Source organism: Carcharhinus amblyrhynchos, chromosome 30, assembly GCF_965287045.1.
Source record: "Carcharhinus amblyrhynchos chromosome 30, sCarAmb.v2.hapA, whole genome shotgun sequence".
Classification (NCBI taxonomy): domain Eukaryota; kingdom Metazoa; phylum Chordata; class Chondrichthyes; order Carcharhiniformes; family Carcharhinidae; genus Carcharhinus; species Carcharhinus amblyrhynchos.
The window spans coordinates 9,858,721-9,876,638 of NC_137353.1; the positions used below are offsets into that span (position 1 = coordinate 9,858,721).

The 17,918-nt window shown below is 46.1% G+C and overlaps 1 protein-coding gene across 3 annotated transcripts in view; it reads left to right on the forward strand.

Annotated features, from left to right (window-relative positions):
- Positions 1-17,918, forward strand: part of agrn (agrin) — a 546,905-nt gene that overhangs the window by 418,502 nt on the left and 110,485 nt on the right. For all 3 annotated transcript variants that reach the window (XM_080215414.1, XM_080215417.1, XM_080215418.1), the window contains 3 exons: positions 6,339-6,533; positions 8,098-8,298; positions 16,449-16,594. In XM_080215414.1, coding sequence (XP_080071540.1) covers positions 6,339-6,533; positions 8,098-8,298; positions 16,449-16,594 — 542 coding nt within the window. The remainder of the gene's footprint in view (positions 1-6,338; positions 6,534-8,097; positions 8,299-16,448; positions 16,595-17,918) is intronic.

Consider the following 17,918-nt stretch of genomic DNA (forward strand, 5'->3'; position numbering starts at 1 on the left):
GCTGGACAGGAGGGAGGAGAGTTGACCCCGAGACCTTGCGGGCAACTGCATCCTAACCCATGGGATCGTGTAGGATGCTGATCTTTAAACCCTGCCCAATGTTTCCCTTTGACTTCAGGGGGAATTAAAATCAGGCTGGTGTCAAACCAGCTTTGTGCCCACTCCTGTCATTTTCACACCTGGTGCAACAGGTTAAAATTGCTCCCGTTAGACTGGGTGTAAAAGCAGCAGTCTGCCGGATCTTTTGGTTTCTCGATTGACAGAATAGGTTGAAATTCTTCCATAGATTTCTGCCCAATTTCTTTCTTGGCTCCAATGCATTAAGCGTTCATTCTTGGTGGATCCCAAGGATCCCAATTGATGCCTTGGCTGAAATCAACTAACCCACCACCAACAAGAGAATGGATTCAAGGATCAACCAAGATTTCTTTCAAACCTCATGGTTCGTTTACTTATCATGGCACAGTGCTTAGCACTGCTGTCTCACCAGGGACCGAGGTTCAATTCCAGCCTTGGATGACTGTCTGTGCGGACTAATAGAATCCCTACAGTGCAGAAGGAGGCCATTCGGCCCATCGAGGTCACAATCCCATCCAGGCCCTATTCCATTAACCTCTCATATTTACCCTGGTAATTCCTCTGACACTAGGGTTAATTTAACACAGCCAATCAACCTAACCCGCACATCTTTGGGGTATGGGAAGAAACCGGAGCACCCGGAGGAAACCCAAGCAGACACGGAGAACATGCGAACTTCACACAGACAGTGACCTGAGGCAGGAATTGAATTCTGGTCCCTGGTGCTGTGAGGCAGCAGTGCTAACCACTGTGCCACCATGCTGTCCATAAGTGTGCACATACTCCCTGTGTCTGTGTGGGTTTCCTCCCACAGTCTGAAGATATGCAGTTTAGGTGAATTAGTCATGCTAAATTGCCCCTTAGTGTCCAAAGATGTAAAGGTTAGATGAATTGACCATGGTAAATTACCTATTAGTATCCCAAGATGTGTAGGTCAGATGGATTGGCCATGGTAAGTTGCCCCTTAGTGTCCCAAGATGTGTTGGTTAGATGGATGAATCATGAGAAATATGTGAGGTTGTGGGAGTAGGGTAGGGCCTGGATATGATACTCATGTCAAAGAGTCAGTGCAGACTGGATGGGCTGAACAGCCTCATTTTGCACTGTAGGGATTCTATTAAATTGGCTGCTGCTTAATGCCACGGTGTTTGATACAAGTTTCCAAATCTGTGTTTGCATAGTCATTTGCACAGCCAAAACTTCTGGCTAACTTATGGGAGACAATTTTTATTGATAATATTTTTCTTTGAATGATTGAATGTTCCTTTTGCTTCTCTCCTTATTTCAATTGATTTTGAATAGTTCTGAGAAGTTTCACGATCAGCAGATCCTCGGGGCTGGGGGATATCCTGTGGCTATTGCTCATTTTTACAGGCTGAATTATTTCCACGAAAATGTGTCTTTTTTTTCAATTTGCTGCTTTTCCATTTTCACCGTGAAACTGTTTAATCTTTCCATTTGATGTATAATATTCTGTTAATGTGAATTATGGCAGAAGTGTAGAACCTGTGCCAATCTGGCCTGTTGGTTCTTTTACAGCTTATTGTGTGTAGCAAGTAGAATGACATTCCATTAAGGTTTTATATTGAATCCAATTTCTGCCCATTGTCACGTACCATTATTAATCTCTCTGCAATTTTAGTGCAAAGCTGAGAGTGTTATCAATAACGCTCCTTAATAAAGAGTCTGAGATGCTATTGAAACAGCTATCTCTATAATTCAGCAGACAGGTGATGCTGATATAGAACCATTATATTTGAACATGAGATGACCTTAATTTAAATGTACAAATGGATACTGCAATTGAACAAGCCTAACCTTGAACTGGATCACGCCTACATAGGGCATCGGCTGATCTGAAGGGAATCGTTTTATTAAATTCTGTCTCTCCGGAGATGGGGAAGGAACCAGATAACAAAGTGGTCTCTGAACTGGCCTTTCACCTCCTGAGACCGGGGTCCAAATAAAGCCCAGACAGATGGGCTGTCTGTCAGCTGACTGCGAGAGAGAGTCCGCCATGGCATGAGTTAGTGGAGCGTGAATCCGTGGGCATCTGCTTAGCATGTAAAACTGCCCCCGAAATGCGGCACTTAATTAGCAATCTCGTTCCTGGAACAGCTGATGTGGGACAACACAAACAACATTTTACTGGCACGTCTTCATATTTGCATGTTATCAATTGTCGAGTGTAATGGAAATATCATGGGCAGGATGCCGACAATTTTTGGATGCACATTGGGTACATCCAGAGCCTGGTAGATTTTACCCTTCTTGTACATCACTTAACCCAATAAGTCCCACTCAGGAACCTCTCTGCCATGCCTAGCACAATAAAAGACCTGCAGTACCAGTTATCCCTTATCAGATCTCAAGTCTCCATAAATTTAATACAATTTGTTTGGATTATGGTGAGTGGTGAGGATTCGAGATTCAATCAAACAAATTAATGGATTAGAACATAAGAACATAAGAACATAAGAAATAGGAGCAGGAGTAGGCCATCTGGCCCTTCGAGCCTGCCCCGCCATTCAATAAGATCATGGCTGATCTGTCGTGGCTCAGTTCCACTTTCCCGCCCTCTCCCCATAACCCTTAATCCCCTCTCTTATCAAAAACCCATCAACCCGCTTCTTAAAAATATTTAGCGAGGCAGCCTCCACCACTTCAACGGGCAGAGAATTCCAGAGATTCACCACCCTTTGAGTGAAGAAGTTCCTCCTCAACTCCGTTCTGAACCGCCCCCCCTTTATCTTGAGGCTGTGCCCCCTAGTCCTACTGTCTTTTTTGAGCGGGAAGAGTCTTTCCACCTCTATCCTATCCATCCCATTCATCATCTTATACGTCTCAATGAGATCTCCCCTCATTCTTCTAAACTCTAACGAGTACAAGCCTAGTTTATTCAGCCTCTCCTCATAGCTCAACCCCCTCAACTCCGGTATCAGCCTAGTAAACCTCCTCTGCACTCCCTCCAGGGCCAAAATATCCTTGCGCAGGTGCGGCGCCCAAAACTGCACACAGTACTCCAGCTGCGGCCTCACCAATGCCCTATACAGCTGCAGCAAGACCTCCCTACTTTTATATTCAATCCCCCTCGCTATGAAGGCCAGCATCCCATTCGCCTTCCTGACCACCTGCTGCACTTGCAGGCTGGGTTTTTGCGACTCATGCACAAGGACCCCGAGGTCCCTCTGCACCGTCGCCTGCTGCAGTTTTTCGCCACGTAAGTAATAGTCCTTCCTACCATTCTTCCTACCAAAGTGGACCACCTCACACTTGCCAACATTAAATTCCATTTGCCATTTCCTGGCCCATTCGCCCAGCCTATCTAGATCCTTCTGCAGACTCTCCACACCCTCCGCACAATTTGCCTTTCCCCCAATCTTGGTGTCATCAGCAAATTTCGACACCCTACACTCGGTTCCCTCCTCCAGATCATCTATATAAATGGTAAATAGCTGAGGCCCCAGCACCGACCCCTGGGGCACCCCACTAGTCACCAACCGCCAATCCGAATAGCACCCATTGACCCCCACTCTCTGCCTCCTATTTGACAACCAATCCTCTATCCACGCTAACACCCTACCCCCAACTCCATGTCCTCTGACCTTCCGCAGTAACCTCTTGTGAGGTACCTTATCAAACGCCTTCTGAAAATCCAGAAAGACCACATCCACCGGCTCTCCTCTATCCACCGCCCTAGACACATCCTCATAGAACTCCAGTAAATTTGTCAGACACGACTTCCCTTTAATGAAACCGTGTTGCGTCTGCCCTATCAAGCAATTCCCTTCAAGATGCCTCGCAATTTCCTCCTTAATGACGGATTCTAACATTTTACCTACCACAGACCCAAACTATATCATTGCAAATGTGAATTCCTTCTCAAAGTCACAACACACAGTCTTTATAAAGGTTTGAAATAATAGGGCTTGCCTTTATCAGTTAATATCTCCAGTTAGTTATGAATATGACTGAATTAATTTGTTAATGAGTAATGTGCCTTGGGGGGGATTGGGGGGAGGAGGGGAATGAAATCCAGTGACCTATTTCAGGAACTGTTTTCTTTTAGAAGGTTTGTTGCATTGTGGTCAGAGAGACAGACGCACTCTGGAACAAATAGACCCATGTGAATGGCGGCCAGCATTTGCAATGCAGCAGTTCCCCTGCGACAGAGGCAGCTGACATTAAAGTCATTAATTAAAAGTTAAGGTGGTACAGTGGTTAGCACTGCTGCTTCACAGCGGCAGGGACCCAGGTTCAATTCCAGCCTCAGGTCACTGTCTGTGTTGAATCTGCATGTTCTCCCTGTGTCTGTGTGGGTTTCCTCCAGGTGCTCCAGTTTCCTCCCACAGTCCAAAGACGGTAAAATTTATTTATTAGTGTCACAGATAAGGTTCATGTTAACACTGCAATGAAGTTACTGTGTAAATACCCTGGTCGCCACACTCAGGAGCACACTTGGGTACACTGAGGGAGAATTTAGCACGGTCAATGCACCCTAACCAGCACATCTTTTGAACTGTGGGAGGAAACCAGAGCACCAGGAGTAAACCCACGCAGAATGTGCAAATTCCACACAGACAGTGACCCAAGCCAGGTCTGAACCCAGGTCCCTGGTGCTGTGAAGCCGCAATGCTAACCACTGTGCCACCCACATGTAGGTTAGATGGATTAGCCATGATAAATGTGAAGGGTTAGGGGAGGGACATGGGTCTAGGCAGAGTGCTCTTTCAGAGAGTCAGTGCAGAATCGATGGGCTGAATGGCCTACTTCTACACTGTAGAGATTCTGTGGAACACAGAACTAGCCAGGGTCCTAACGAGGTTAGTGAAAGGTTTCAGCTCCCTCTTTGTTATCTAGTTTTCAGATCTATGTTTCCTCTGTTCAGAGAGATGTGCAGTGACCTCCCCAGTAACAGTGGAGATAGTGAAAACCATTAAATTATTTAAAAGGCAGCTGTGTGAGAACTGTAGGCCTTTTTGCTGATTGGATTGATCAAATGGTCTGCCTCATCCATATCTTTCTTGTCATTACACTTGATCTTAAGAATATCAAGGCCTAGCTGACAGACATTGAATAAATCTTTCACAGTATAGCCTGCATTTGGAACAAGTGTTCCAATTAGTTGGTACTTATCATTATCAGAAGTATGGATTGAGATGGATAGCATAAATGAATTTAACAAGAGGTTAGATAAATACAGGGAGGCAGTGACGCTGGTGGTTTTATTGCTAGACTGTTAATCCAGAATCTCAGCTAATGTTCTGGGGAAACGGGTTCAAATCCCACCACGGCAGAGGGTGAAATTTGAATTCAACTATAAAAAAAATCTGGAATTAAGAATCTACTGATGTCAATTGTGGGAAAAACCCATCCGGGTCACTACTGTTCTTCAGGAAAGGAAATCTGCCGTCCTTACCCGGTCTGGCCTACGTGTGACTCCAGAGCCACAGCAATGTGGTTGATTCTCAACTGCCCTCCAAGGGCAACTAGGGATGGGCGAGAAATGCTGACCAGACAGCGATGCCCATGAATGAATTTTTAAAAATTGTCGCTGAACTAATAACCCAGAGACAGAGAATGCTCAAGGGACCCACGTTTGAATCCCACCACAGCAGATGCTGAAATTTGAATTCAGTAGAAATCTGGAATTAAATGTCTAATGATTGCTGTTAAAATCTATGTGGTTCCTGAATGTCCTTTGGGGGGGCAGGGGCAGGGGGGGTGGTGGGAATCTGCTGTCCGCTTGTGACTCCTGAAATGGCCCAGTAAGCCACTCAGTTCAGGGGGCAATTAGGGAAGGGCAATAAATGAGGACCCATCCTGCGACGCCCACATCGAATTAACACAGGAGAAAGGAATAAAAGGGTAGGCTGTGAGGACTAGATGTACTAAGGTGGGAGGAGTCTCATGTGGAACATAAACTGGTATGGAACCGTTGGGTTGAATGGCCTGTTTCTGGGCTAACCTTGTTAGTTACACCAACTTTCTCTGTGAACTGTGACCTGGTTATTATTGTCGGATGATGAGACATTTTGCTTCCTGCAGCAGCATTGAAGTGATTCTGCAGAGTAGGGATGGATAAGAGTAATAAATGCCGATACATTCCCAATATTTTCTTACCACACAATTTCAGCGTGTGCTCACCCACTGCTGATCTGCATGTTTGTGGTTGTTTCATTTCTTCTTTCTCGCTAACAAAACAAAGGGTTACTTGGGCTTTCGAGTGAGGCCATCTTGTTTCTTCTCTGTGCTTCCAGATCGTTGTGGAAACTGCCAATTTGGTGCCATTTGCGAGGAGGAGACAGGAAAGTGTCTCTGCTCCACAGAATGTGTCAACTCCGAGCAGCTGGTGTGTGGCACAGACGGCAGGACATACAAGAATGAGTGTGAGCTGCACGTTCAGTCCTGCATCAAGCAGACAGATATCCAGGTCGCAGCCCAGGGAGAGTGCAGTAAGTCCTCTTGCATTGGCATTTTTACAGAGAATAAACCCCGCAGCTAGTTACAAGGCCAACAACCCCAACCTGAGGTTTGGCCTGTTTGTTTGAGTAATCCAAATGGTTGCTAACCATCCCGCGGCACTATTTTGAAGATGATCTTTCCTAGCATATAGGACAACATCCCCCGTTCCATCAGCAGTTATCATAGAGTAGTGATTGCTCGCCTCATTACTGCTTGTGGAATGTTATTGATTCTGAATTCTTGCTACTCCTAATAATTGCCACTACCATCCAAGAATAATTTATCACATGAAGTGCTTTGAGACATTTCAAAGTGATAAGGCCCCAAAATATTTTTGAATGGTTTTATTATTAATGATGACTGTAAGGATTGAGTGGTGTTCTAAATAAAGTATCTTGAGCTCATTCTGATGTTGGTTGTTTTATGTACACAACATTCTCGCTCTTTTACGGTCTTGTGTCTTGAGCTATGTTTTCCTCTGACGGCTGACAAAACACATTAGTCCCTTGATGCATCAGCCTAGTCACCGAAAGGTTTAGGGAGATAAATGTTATTTGGTTATTATTGAAGTCCACATTCATGCTCGTTTTCGTCTAAGGTTTGTTTAAGTATAGCGGATGTTTCATTAATCCTTTAAGAGCATGTAGCTTGTTGGATAGTCCAGGAGTCAAACGAGATTATGCTTTCAGAGTCCGTGCCTCAGCTTCTCTCCTGTTGGAAGTTTCAGAGTCGCAACTGGCCGGTGAGCAGCAGGGATTGGGTTCTACCAATAACTCCCCAATAACAGCACAAAAACTCGCATTTATATAAATGCCTTTTACCCTCTCAGAAAGTACTTTAATCTGCTCTCCGACATCTGCTTTGGCTTGCAAATGATGGTCAGCTTGCTGAGATCCCTGGACTATTTCTCCAACCTTACTTGTGACCATGTGGTTGAATTGAAGAGCAGAGAGGCACCTTAAGATTAGAAGGAGATGTAGATAGGGTCAGATAAAAATAGGGACAAAGGAGGCTCAGTTCCAACACGAACCTGTGAGGCTAAATGGCCTGTTTCTGTGCAATGCAATGAATTTCTTGGAAGAGATGAGAAAACCTCCCACAAAAGTTGTTATATATTTAAGTGGTTGCAAGATTGCTTTACAAGCTGATCACATGATCTAATGTTGATGTCATTAGGGTGTTTCACAGGCTGATGTTCATTTTCATTTTTTACTCTGTGCAGGCAAGAGCTCCTAGAAGAGTTCCTGTTGTGTGTTACTTTGAATCTATGTGTGCACACCACATCTTTTTCTTTTGATTTAAAACCCACAATCCCTAACATATTTAGGACATTAGAGAAGTGGGAAGTTCAGTTGGTAGTTGACACAGCATTACTCTTTTAGAGTGCTGCAAATTTTTTGAGAATAGATTCGGTGTGCCCTTCTAACTTGTTCTGACTTGTAAAAGTTAAAATGATTGAGTTGCAGTTGGAGGAGTGCCCCCCCCCCCCCATGTGATGTAGAACCGTTTCTTCATATCCCTGCTTGTTCACATTCCCGCTCTCCCATTTCTCAGGACAATGTGGTTCCAACATCTGCTTCTTTGGAGCGAAGTGCGTTGATGGCCAGTGTGTTTGCCCTCGGTGCGAGAACCAGCCCATCTCCCCAGTTTGTGGGAGCGATGGGATCACGTACGCGCATCTATGCGATCTGCAGTCTGCCTCCTGCCAGCAGAAGAAGAGAATTGAGGTTGTGGAAGAGAGTCCCTGTGATGATGGTATGTACCCCATGTGGACTGGTGCTGCACATCTTGGTGGTACAGGGAACAGCACTTAAGCGTATACTGGTGACCTGAACAAGTTATTAAGGCATGGCATGGTGGCACAGTGGTTAGCACTGCTGCTTCACAGTGCCAGGGACCCAGGTTCAATTCTGGCCTCGGGCGAGTGCTTAGCGTTTTCACGTTCTCCACTGTCTGGGTGCTCGGGATTCCTATGGGTGCTTGAGATTCTTCCCACAACCAAAAGATGTGCAGGTTGAGTGGATTAGCCGTGTTAAATTGCCCCTTAGTGTCCCAACGTGTGCAGGTTAGGAGGATTGCCCAGGCTTAATTGCCCCTTAGTGTCCAAAGATGTGCAAGTTAGGTGGATTGGCCATTGTAAATTGCCCATTGATGTCCCCAGATATGTAGTTTAGATGAGACTAGCCATGGAATTGCTGGCATAGGGTGGGGGAGAGGGCCTGGGTAAGATACTCAGAGAGTGAGTGCAGACTCAGTGGGCTGAATGGTTTCTTCTGCACTGTAGGGATTCTATGATAAAGGCCTGGTGGCTGACAAACACTTTGAGCACCTACTATTGGGGGATTGGCAGGGTAAATACGTGTGATTACTGGATTAGGGTCTGGGTGGGATTGTTATCGGTGCAGGCTGAATGGTCTCCTTCTGCCCTGTAGGATTGTACATCCAATTTCTGAGTAAGATCATCCAGTGAATGGAAGCTGGAATTCTATTCTCTTCCCACCATCATGCTAATCAGGAAAATGGAATGCTTAAAACAAGCAAAGGCTAATGTTCTATAAAACATAATCCATCCATTGCTACCCAATCTTCAGTGCAGTAGCCAGCTATTATTGTTAAATTTACTCGTATGGTTTGCACATTAACTGCATCTAAGCCGTGAAAAAAAAGCAGCCTTCTCGAATACATTTGAATATTAATTCGTGAAGCGATGGCCAGGCATAATGTCCTTGACTGTGCGATAGTCTCATCAGTCGACAAGTTCCAGACGGTGGGGATCAATGCTGGAGTTATTAAGACAGGTTTATTGGTCTACAGCACTCTGTCGTAGCTCTCACTAAATGGGAACTCATTGCCGTCAGAGTTTGCATGGTGCAATGGGTCAAGCCTATCCATGTCCAAAGTAATCCTTTCTCACTGTCCACTATCAGTGTGAGGGTGAGTGGGGTGGGGGTCTCAGAAATGATCAGTTGTTTAACTGACCAAAATTTCATAGAACTACATATTACCTACCATCTAGTGGGAGGCCATTCTGCCCATCACACCTGCACTGGCTTCTGAAGAAGCATCTTAGCAAGGGCCACCGCCCTGCTCTGGTCAGTTAACTTTGACTTTGCTTCCATTCCTTGCTGGGATGTGGGCATCACTGATAAGGCCCATTGATTGCCCCTGAACTGAGTGCCTTTCTCGGCCATTTCAGAGGGCGTTTAAGAGTCAATCACATTTCTGTGGGTCTGGAGTCACATGTAGGCCAGACTGGGTAAGGACGGCAAATTTCCTTCCCCAAAGTGACACTACTGAACCAGGTGGGTTTTTACAACAATCGGTGAGAGTTTCAGGATCACTGTCACTGATACTAGCTTTTCAATTGCAGCTTTTATCAAAATGAATTTAAATTTAATAGGTGGCACAGTGGTTAGCACCTCTGCCTCACAGCGTTCGATTCTTGAGTATCTGTGTGGAGATTGCATGTTCTCCCTGTCTCTGCGTGGGTTTCCTCCGCGTGCTCCGGCTTCCTCCCACAGTCCAAAGCTTTGTTTGTTAGGTGGATTGGCCATGCTAAATTGCCTCTTAATGTCCAAAGATGTGTGCAGGTTACATGGATTGGCCATGATCAATGTGTGGGTTTCCTTCTGGTGCTCCGGTTTCCTCCAGCAGTCCAGAGGCACGAGGGCTAGGTAGATTGGCCAAGCTAAATTGCCCATTCGTACTGAAAGTTGTGCAGGTTGGGTGGATTAGCCATGGTAAATGTGCAGGGTTACAGGGATAGAGTGGGTGCTGGCCCTGACTAAGAGACTCTTTCAGAGAGCTGGTGCAAACGTGATGGGCCAAATGGCCTCCCACTCCATGATAGGAATTCTGTGCTTCCATGAAATTCCAGCAGATGGAATATTAATCTGGGCCTTTGGATTACTGGACCAATTGCATTCCAATTACACCATTTTGGAGTAACTCCATAGAAATTGGTGAAGTTCAGTATCCCCTTTGAGGAGAGAGTGAATCTCTGTCCCCTCTGACCCCCCCTCTTGGTGACATTTTCTCTCTCCTTTCCACACAGTACATTCGGCCAGGAGAGAAACCCCTCCCTCCTTCCCCCCTGCCCATTTTGAATGAGGTCTGGCATTCTTTTTTCAAATCAACTCAATATTCAGTTCTGTGTTAAGAAGCTCAGGACTTTCAACCTGGACAATGGCGACATTTGGAGATGTTTAAAGAGATTCATTGCAGTTCAAGTGGAAATTTGTTCGCAGTGAGTGTCTGCCCAGGCATTAATGGGCAGAGTGCAGGGAGTCGAGCGTGTGGAACACTGATCACCTGGTGCTGTGCTGCACTCGGAGAGATAACCTGATGCATTTCGTTTCAAATTTGCCACTTCACTACCCTTGTCGTGTTGTATAATCTCCTCTGATTCCAAAGGTTCAGGAAACAATAAGCAAACTTAGTGCTGTGAAATTCTTACACTTGGCATGTGAGGAGGAACAGTCCAATCAGCCCTTATCTAAATGACCTGTACAAATGCTCCGTAGACTACTGCCACGCTGACTTGCCAAGCTCCTCCATGGTTACCAAAAAGACTACAGCAGCAGGTCGGAAGGAAGCCATTTACAACAAGAAAGATTAATTTTTATCAGCAAAAAACTGGGGGGGGGGGCCACGGTGGCACAGTGGTTAGCACTGAACAAACAAAGAACAACCCAGCACGGGAAACAGGCCCTTTGGCCCAACGAGCCCGCGCCACCCCTTCAACAAGGCATTTTCCTACACCTACCCTGCCCCGTCTGTATGTGAGTGGAACCCCTAATGTAGCCAGATTCAGGGGAGAAATAGTGTCAATTTGGTACACCAATCAGCCTAAGAGCACATCTTTGGGGTGTGGGAGGAAACCGGAGCGCCCGGAGGAAACCCACGCAACCACAGGGAGAATGCGCAAACTCCCACAGGCACAGGCCCAAATCCATGTATCTGCACAGCTAGCAGTGATAGTCACTGAACTGTTGTGGTGCCCGTCTGCTGGTCCAGGATTAAGCACACACAACGACACGAAGTACTAGGCCACTCTCGAAACCTCCAAGAGCAGCCCACGCACGACCCACCGTGTGCATGCCCCTCGTTTGACAACAAGGTGGACCGACACCTGTGGATTAAAAGAGACAAAACATTAACATGTAATATTACATTTCCAATGTCGTCCCGAGGCTCTGACCCTATTTAATACCGTCTTCTATAACCCTCCATCCCTGTTTCGCTCATGTGTCTATCTAAGTAAACTTTAAACAAGTCCAATGTGCCTGCCTCCACCACCTCACTCAGTAGTGCATTCCATACCCCTACGACCCTCTGCGTGAAAAACCTTCCCCTAGTACCCAAATTATACTTCTCCCCTCACCCTTAGATCGTGACCTCTCGTAATTGTCCCCAATCTAGGGAAAAGCCTACCACTGTTGACTCTATCTATTCCCTTCATTATTTTATACACCTCTATCAGATCCCCCCTTAATCTCCGTCTTTCTAAGGAGAAGAGCCCCAGTTTCTCCAACCTTTCCTCGTAACTCAGTCCTTCCATGCCAGGCAACATCCTGGTAAACCTCCTCTGCACTCTCTCCAGGGTCTCCACGTCCTTCCGGTAGTAAGGTGACCAGAACTGGACGCAGTACTCCAAATGCGGCCTAACCAACGTTCTGTACAACTGAAGCATTAGACGGCAGCTCTTATACTCTATACCCCTTCCTATAAAGGTTAGCATTCCGTAAGCTTTCTTCACAACCTTCTCTACCTCTGTTGACACCTTCAGAGACTTGTGCACCTGCACTCCCAGGTCCCTCTGTATTTCTATACTCTTAATCCGTCGACCTTTTATCACGGAATTCCTCCCTGCATTATTCCTTCCAAAATGCATCACCTGGCATTTGTCAGGATTAAATTCCATCTGCCATCTATCTGCCCAATATACCAACCTATCTATATCCTGCTGTGTCACCTGACAGTCCTCCTCAGTATCTGCCAATCCTGCCATCTTGGTGTCATCCACAAACTTGCTGATCACACCACGTACGCCCTCTTCCAAGTCGTTTATATATACTACAAAGAGGAGAGAACACTGCTGCCTCACAGTGCAAGGGACCCGGGTTCGAGTCCCGGCTTGGGTTGCTGTCTGTGTGGAGGCTGTGTGTTCTCCCCGTGTCTGCGTGGGTTTCCTCCAGGTGCCCCGGTTTTCTCCCACAGTCCGGTTAGGTGCATTGGCCATGCTAAATTGCCCCTAAGGTCGGGATTTCCCATCCGTGGTTAACGGACTTTTGCGTGATCCACCCATGGATGCAGGGGAGGGAAAATTTTGCCCTTAATGTTGGAGGATTAGCAAGGTAAATACATGGGGTTACAGCGATAAGGCCTGGGTGGAATTGTTATCGGTGCAGGCTCGATGGGCTGAATGGCTTCCTGCAATGTAAAACATAGAATATACAACATAGAACATCACAGCATCGTACAGGCTCTTCGGCCCTCAATGTTGTGCCGAGCTATGTCCAATCCCAAGATCAAGCTATCCCACTCCCTATAATTCTGGTGTGCTCCATGTGCCTATCCAATAACCACTTGGAAGTTGCTAAAGTGTCCGACTCCACTATCACAGCAGGCAGTGCATTTAACACTCGCTGAGTGAAATGTGGTGATTGTATGATTCTAAGTTTGAACAGAATATATGAGCGATTGATCTTTGCTGATGTGAGAGGGTTGGGTATGTGGAATGGGGGGTGTTGAGGTAGGTGGTGGGGGTTGGGTTGAAAGTTTGATGCCTGTTCCTGTGTATTGTGTGGGAATGTCACGGGGAGTTGGTTTAGCTCAATTGGCTGGCCACCTGGTTTGCAATGCAGGGAGACGCCAACAGCGCGGTTTCAATTCCTATACCGGCTGAGGTTATTCCCACCTTCTCAACCTTACCCCTCACCTGAGATGTGGCGATCCTTGGGTTAAATCGTCACTAGTCAGCTCTGGGCCCCAAAGGGGAGATCAGCCTCTGGTCATCTGGGACTTTGGTGATTTTGCCTTTATTGGGTGGGAAGTGTCTAATGTCGTTTTGGAGAAAGCGGGCAAGTTATTTGATACCCAGAGATCAATGCGGTATTGATTGCTCCAGTATAGAACGATGTACAAATGTTTACACCGCAGGAGCCTGAGCAATATTGTGGAGGACTAATCTAAAATCAGGATGTAAAGTATGACCCCTTCCTACGAGGTTTGTAACATTTAATTAACAAAGTCATTCCCATTACCAAGATTGACTGTAGCTAGAGAAAACATTTCCCCAATTCCCTAATTGGCTTCATGTCTGGTGGGGGAGTTAAACCCTTGGTTAGAGTGAGGACTTGGGAACGGCTGACCATCTGTGTTAACTGGCTTTGGCCAGAACTCTTTGGAAAGGGAAGGGCTGGATGACGGAAGGAGTTGAAATCGAGGACTGAGAGGGGTCTGTGAGTGAGGATTAAAATCGATTCTGACCGGTATCAATCAGTGCCACAATAGGAGGCTCTCAGGGGAAGGCAGGTATTTGGTTAGTTTCTGTTCTGCAGATTATTTTAGATGCTGGAAACAAGTAAGTGAAAATAGAACAAAGAACAGTACAGAACAGGAACAGGCCCTTCAGCCCACCAAGTCTGTGCCAACACAGATGCTTCTCTATTCTAATATCTTCTTGCCTCTGCACGTTCCATATCCCTCTATTCCCTGCCTTTTCATGCACCTATCCAGATGCTTCTTGAACGTTGCTACAGAATCTACCTCCACCATCTCCTCCGGCAGCGCGTTCCAGGCACTCACCACCCTCTGTGTGAAAACTTGTCACCCTGCACAATAAACTAAATGTTCCGTACATTCAAAACATCGGTGGGATTTTCCAGCCACGCTCGCCCCAAGACCAGAAACTCCCACCCAAGGTCAACAGATCTTTGCACGGTCTGCGCCCCGCCCGCTATGATTCCCGTGGCGGGCAGGACGGCAAAATTGCAGCCGTAGACTTTGCAGCACAGAGAGAGGCTCTTCGGCCCATCGTTACACACCAGCAATCAAGCACCTATCTATTCTAGTCCCATTTTCCAGCACTTGGTCCGTAGCCTTGCATTGCTACGGCATTTCAAATGTTCACCTAAACACTTCTTCAATGCTGTGAGGGCTCCCGCCTCCTCCACCCTTTCAGGCAGCGAGTTCCAGATTCCCACTGCCCTCTGGGTGAAGATGGTTTTTCCTGAGGTGTGACGGTGATTCAGAACACATTCTCCAAGTGCACATCTCAATTCCATCATCTTCATCCCTCCATCGGTCTCACGCTTGGACACGAAGCCAGGCATATCTTCCTTTTTAGGGGCTCTTTAATTATATTACTTCCCTGTCCTTTTCCTCTATATCTTTTTTCACTTGCAGGTAGATCATAGAATCATCGAACCCCTACAGTGCAGAAGAGGCCATTTTGAATAAAGGTTTTTTCCTTATCCTTCTTTTATTCTTGGAATCCCAGCCTCGATTTCCAGTTAACCACCGACCTTGTTTCATTGCGAAGATAATCAGTGCCTTGCACCCACAGAGTTGCAATTACAATTGGATCCCCGTTGGGGATAAAGTTTAAAGTTCATTTATTTATCAGTGTCACAAGTAGGCTTACATTAACACTGCAATGAAGTTACAGTGAAAATCTCCTGGTCGCCACACTCTGGCGCCTATTCGGGTACCCTGAGGGAAAATTTAGCATGGCTAATCCACCTAATCAGCACGTCTTTTGGACTTAGATTGTAGATCATAGTATCCTACTTTGCAGAAGAAGGCCATTCAGCCCATTGAGTCTGCACCTACCATAATCCCACCCAGACTCTGTCCTCATAACTCCATACATTTACCCTAGCTGGTCCCCCCGACACTAGGGTTAATTTAGCATGGCCAATCCACCTAACCCGCTCATCTTCGGACTGTGGGAGGAAACTGGAGCACCAGGAGGAAACCCACGCAGACACATTGAGAACATGCGGTCTCCGCATAGACAGTGACCCAAGCCAGGAATTGAACCCAGGTCCCTGACGCTGCAAGGCAGCAGTGCTAACCACTGTGTCACCATGCCACCCATATTACAGAGCATTGAGCAGATGAAGTAGGGTTCAAAGCCCAACAAATGTTAAACTGTGGGAGGGGAGGTCACCTTTGCAAAAATTATTGTACCACTTCAAGTGGCATTATCAGGACGAGATTTCAGAGGTAAGCAACTCATCGAATAAAAACATTGACTTAAATTTCCCTTCAACAGTTAATGCACCAAGCCATGTAAATAATTTGTATGAAAAAATAACCTATTCTTCCATTTCAGTTTACTGACAACTACACACAGCCTGGCAATCATAGCAGGCTGGTTATTCAGATTATTTTAAATCAGGCATTCTCCCCAACTACACTTCCCGCTGTTTCAGCAAAGCAGCCAGCATAATTAAGGACACCATGCACCCCGGACATTCTCGCTCCAACCTTCTTCTGTCAAGAAAAAGATAATAAAAATCTGATGTCACGTACCAACCGAATCAGCTTCTTCCCTGCTGCTGTCAGACTTTTGAATGAATTTACCTTGCGTGAAGTTGATCTTTCTCTCCATCCTAGCTATGACTGTAAAACTACATTCTGCAATCTCTCGTTTCCTTCTCTTTGAATGATATGCTTTGTGTCAATAGCGCACAAGAAACAATACTTTTCACTGTATGTTAATGGGGACAATAATAAATCAAATCAAAGGGACCAAAGCTGGCAGCTCAAGGTTGGGCTGTTTCAGGTGGGTAGAGTTGAGATTATGCCCGCTCCCCCTCCCCCACCACCGTCCTCCCCGATTCTATTGCTTTTTGAGCCACTAATTGTGTTGCTTTGTCACTTTCTGTTCTTGTTAGAATGTGGTTCCGGAGGGTCCGGATCGGGTGAGGACAACGAGTGTGAGCAGGAACGGTGCCGGAAGTACGGAGGCATGTGGGACGAGGACACGGAAGATGAACCTTGTGTCTGTGAATTCTTCTGCAGTAACGTCCCTTGGAATCCAGTGAGTAACGTGTTTCCTGATTTTCCTCCTCACCGTCGGCAGCTTGGTAAATTAAGACAAAGCTTTGTAATAATGTCATGAAAAGTGATTCCTTTACCCCCGTACTTCTTTGTAAAAACAAATGCACTCCAATGATTGATGATAAGGCACCCTATTGTTCCTGTGCGTATAAATTACAGATGCTGCCACTCAGCACTTCAGGCTAATCTAGTACAGAGATCAGGAATCCTTAATTAGAAACTTGTATTTTAATATCTTGCCGATATGATGAGATTCCCTACTTTCATTTAGTGTAAAATGAACATTCCCCGTTTAAGAGCATGTCATTTAAAGAATTCTTTACCCAGAGAATGGTGAGATTGTCAAATTTGCTCCCACGTGGACTATCATAGAATCCCTACAGTGCAGAACAAGGTCATTTGGCCCATCGAGTCTGCAGCAACCACAATCCCACCCAGGCCCTAACCTCACATTATTTAGCCTGCTAATCGCCCTGACACTGAGGGGCAATTTAGCATGGCCAATCATCCTAACACGCACATCTTTGGAATGTTGGAGGAAACCGGGAAGCACCCGGAGGAAACCCACGCAGACACGGTGAGAATGTGCAGACTCCACACAGTGACCCAAGCCGGGAATCATGCCTGGGTCCCTGGCGCTGTGAGGCAGTAGTTACAACCACTGTGCCACCGTGCTGCCACAGATAACGTTGAGGAGGATTCTAGATGAGTATAAGCGCAGAAAGTTAACAGGAATAGAAGAATGTGCCAATAGTATTCGACAAAGTAAGATAAGATAAAACCCATGTTTCCACAGCACGGTAGTACAGTGGTTAGCATTGCTGCCTCACAGCACCAGTGACCCGGGTTAACTTGATTACTTGAGCTGAATAGCGCAGTTTTAAGCTTATTTATTGGTGTCACGTGTTGGCTTACATTAACATTACAATGAAGTTACTGTGAAAATCCCCTAGTCGGCACACTCCGGCACACTGAGGGACAATTTAACATGGCCAATGCACCCCTAACCAGCACATCTTTCAGACTGTGGGAGGAAACCGGAACACCTGGAGGAAACTCATGCAGACACGTGAGAACATGCAAACTCCACACAGACAGTGACCCAAGCTGGGAATCAAACCCAGGTCCCTGGCACTGTGAGGCAGTAATGCTAACCACTGTGCCGTCACAGATAATATTGAAGAGGATTCTAGATGAGTGTAAGGGCGAAGGTTAGCAGGAATAGAAGGATGTACTGAAAGCGTTCAACAAAGTAAGATAAGAGGAAACCATGTTTCTGCAGCACAGTGGCACAGTGGTTAGCA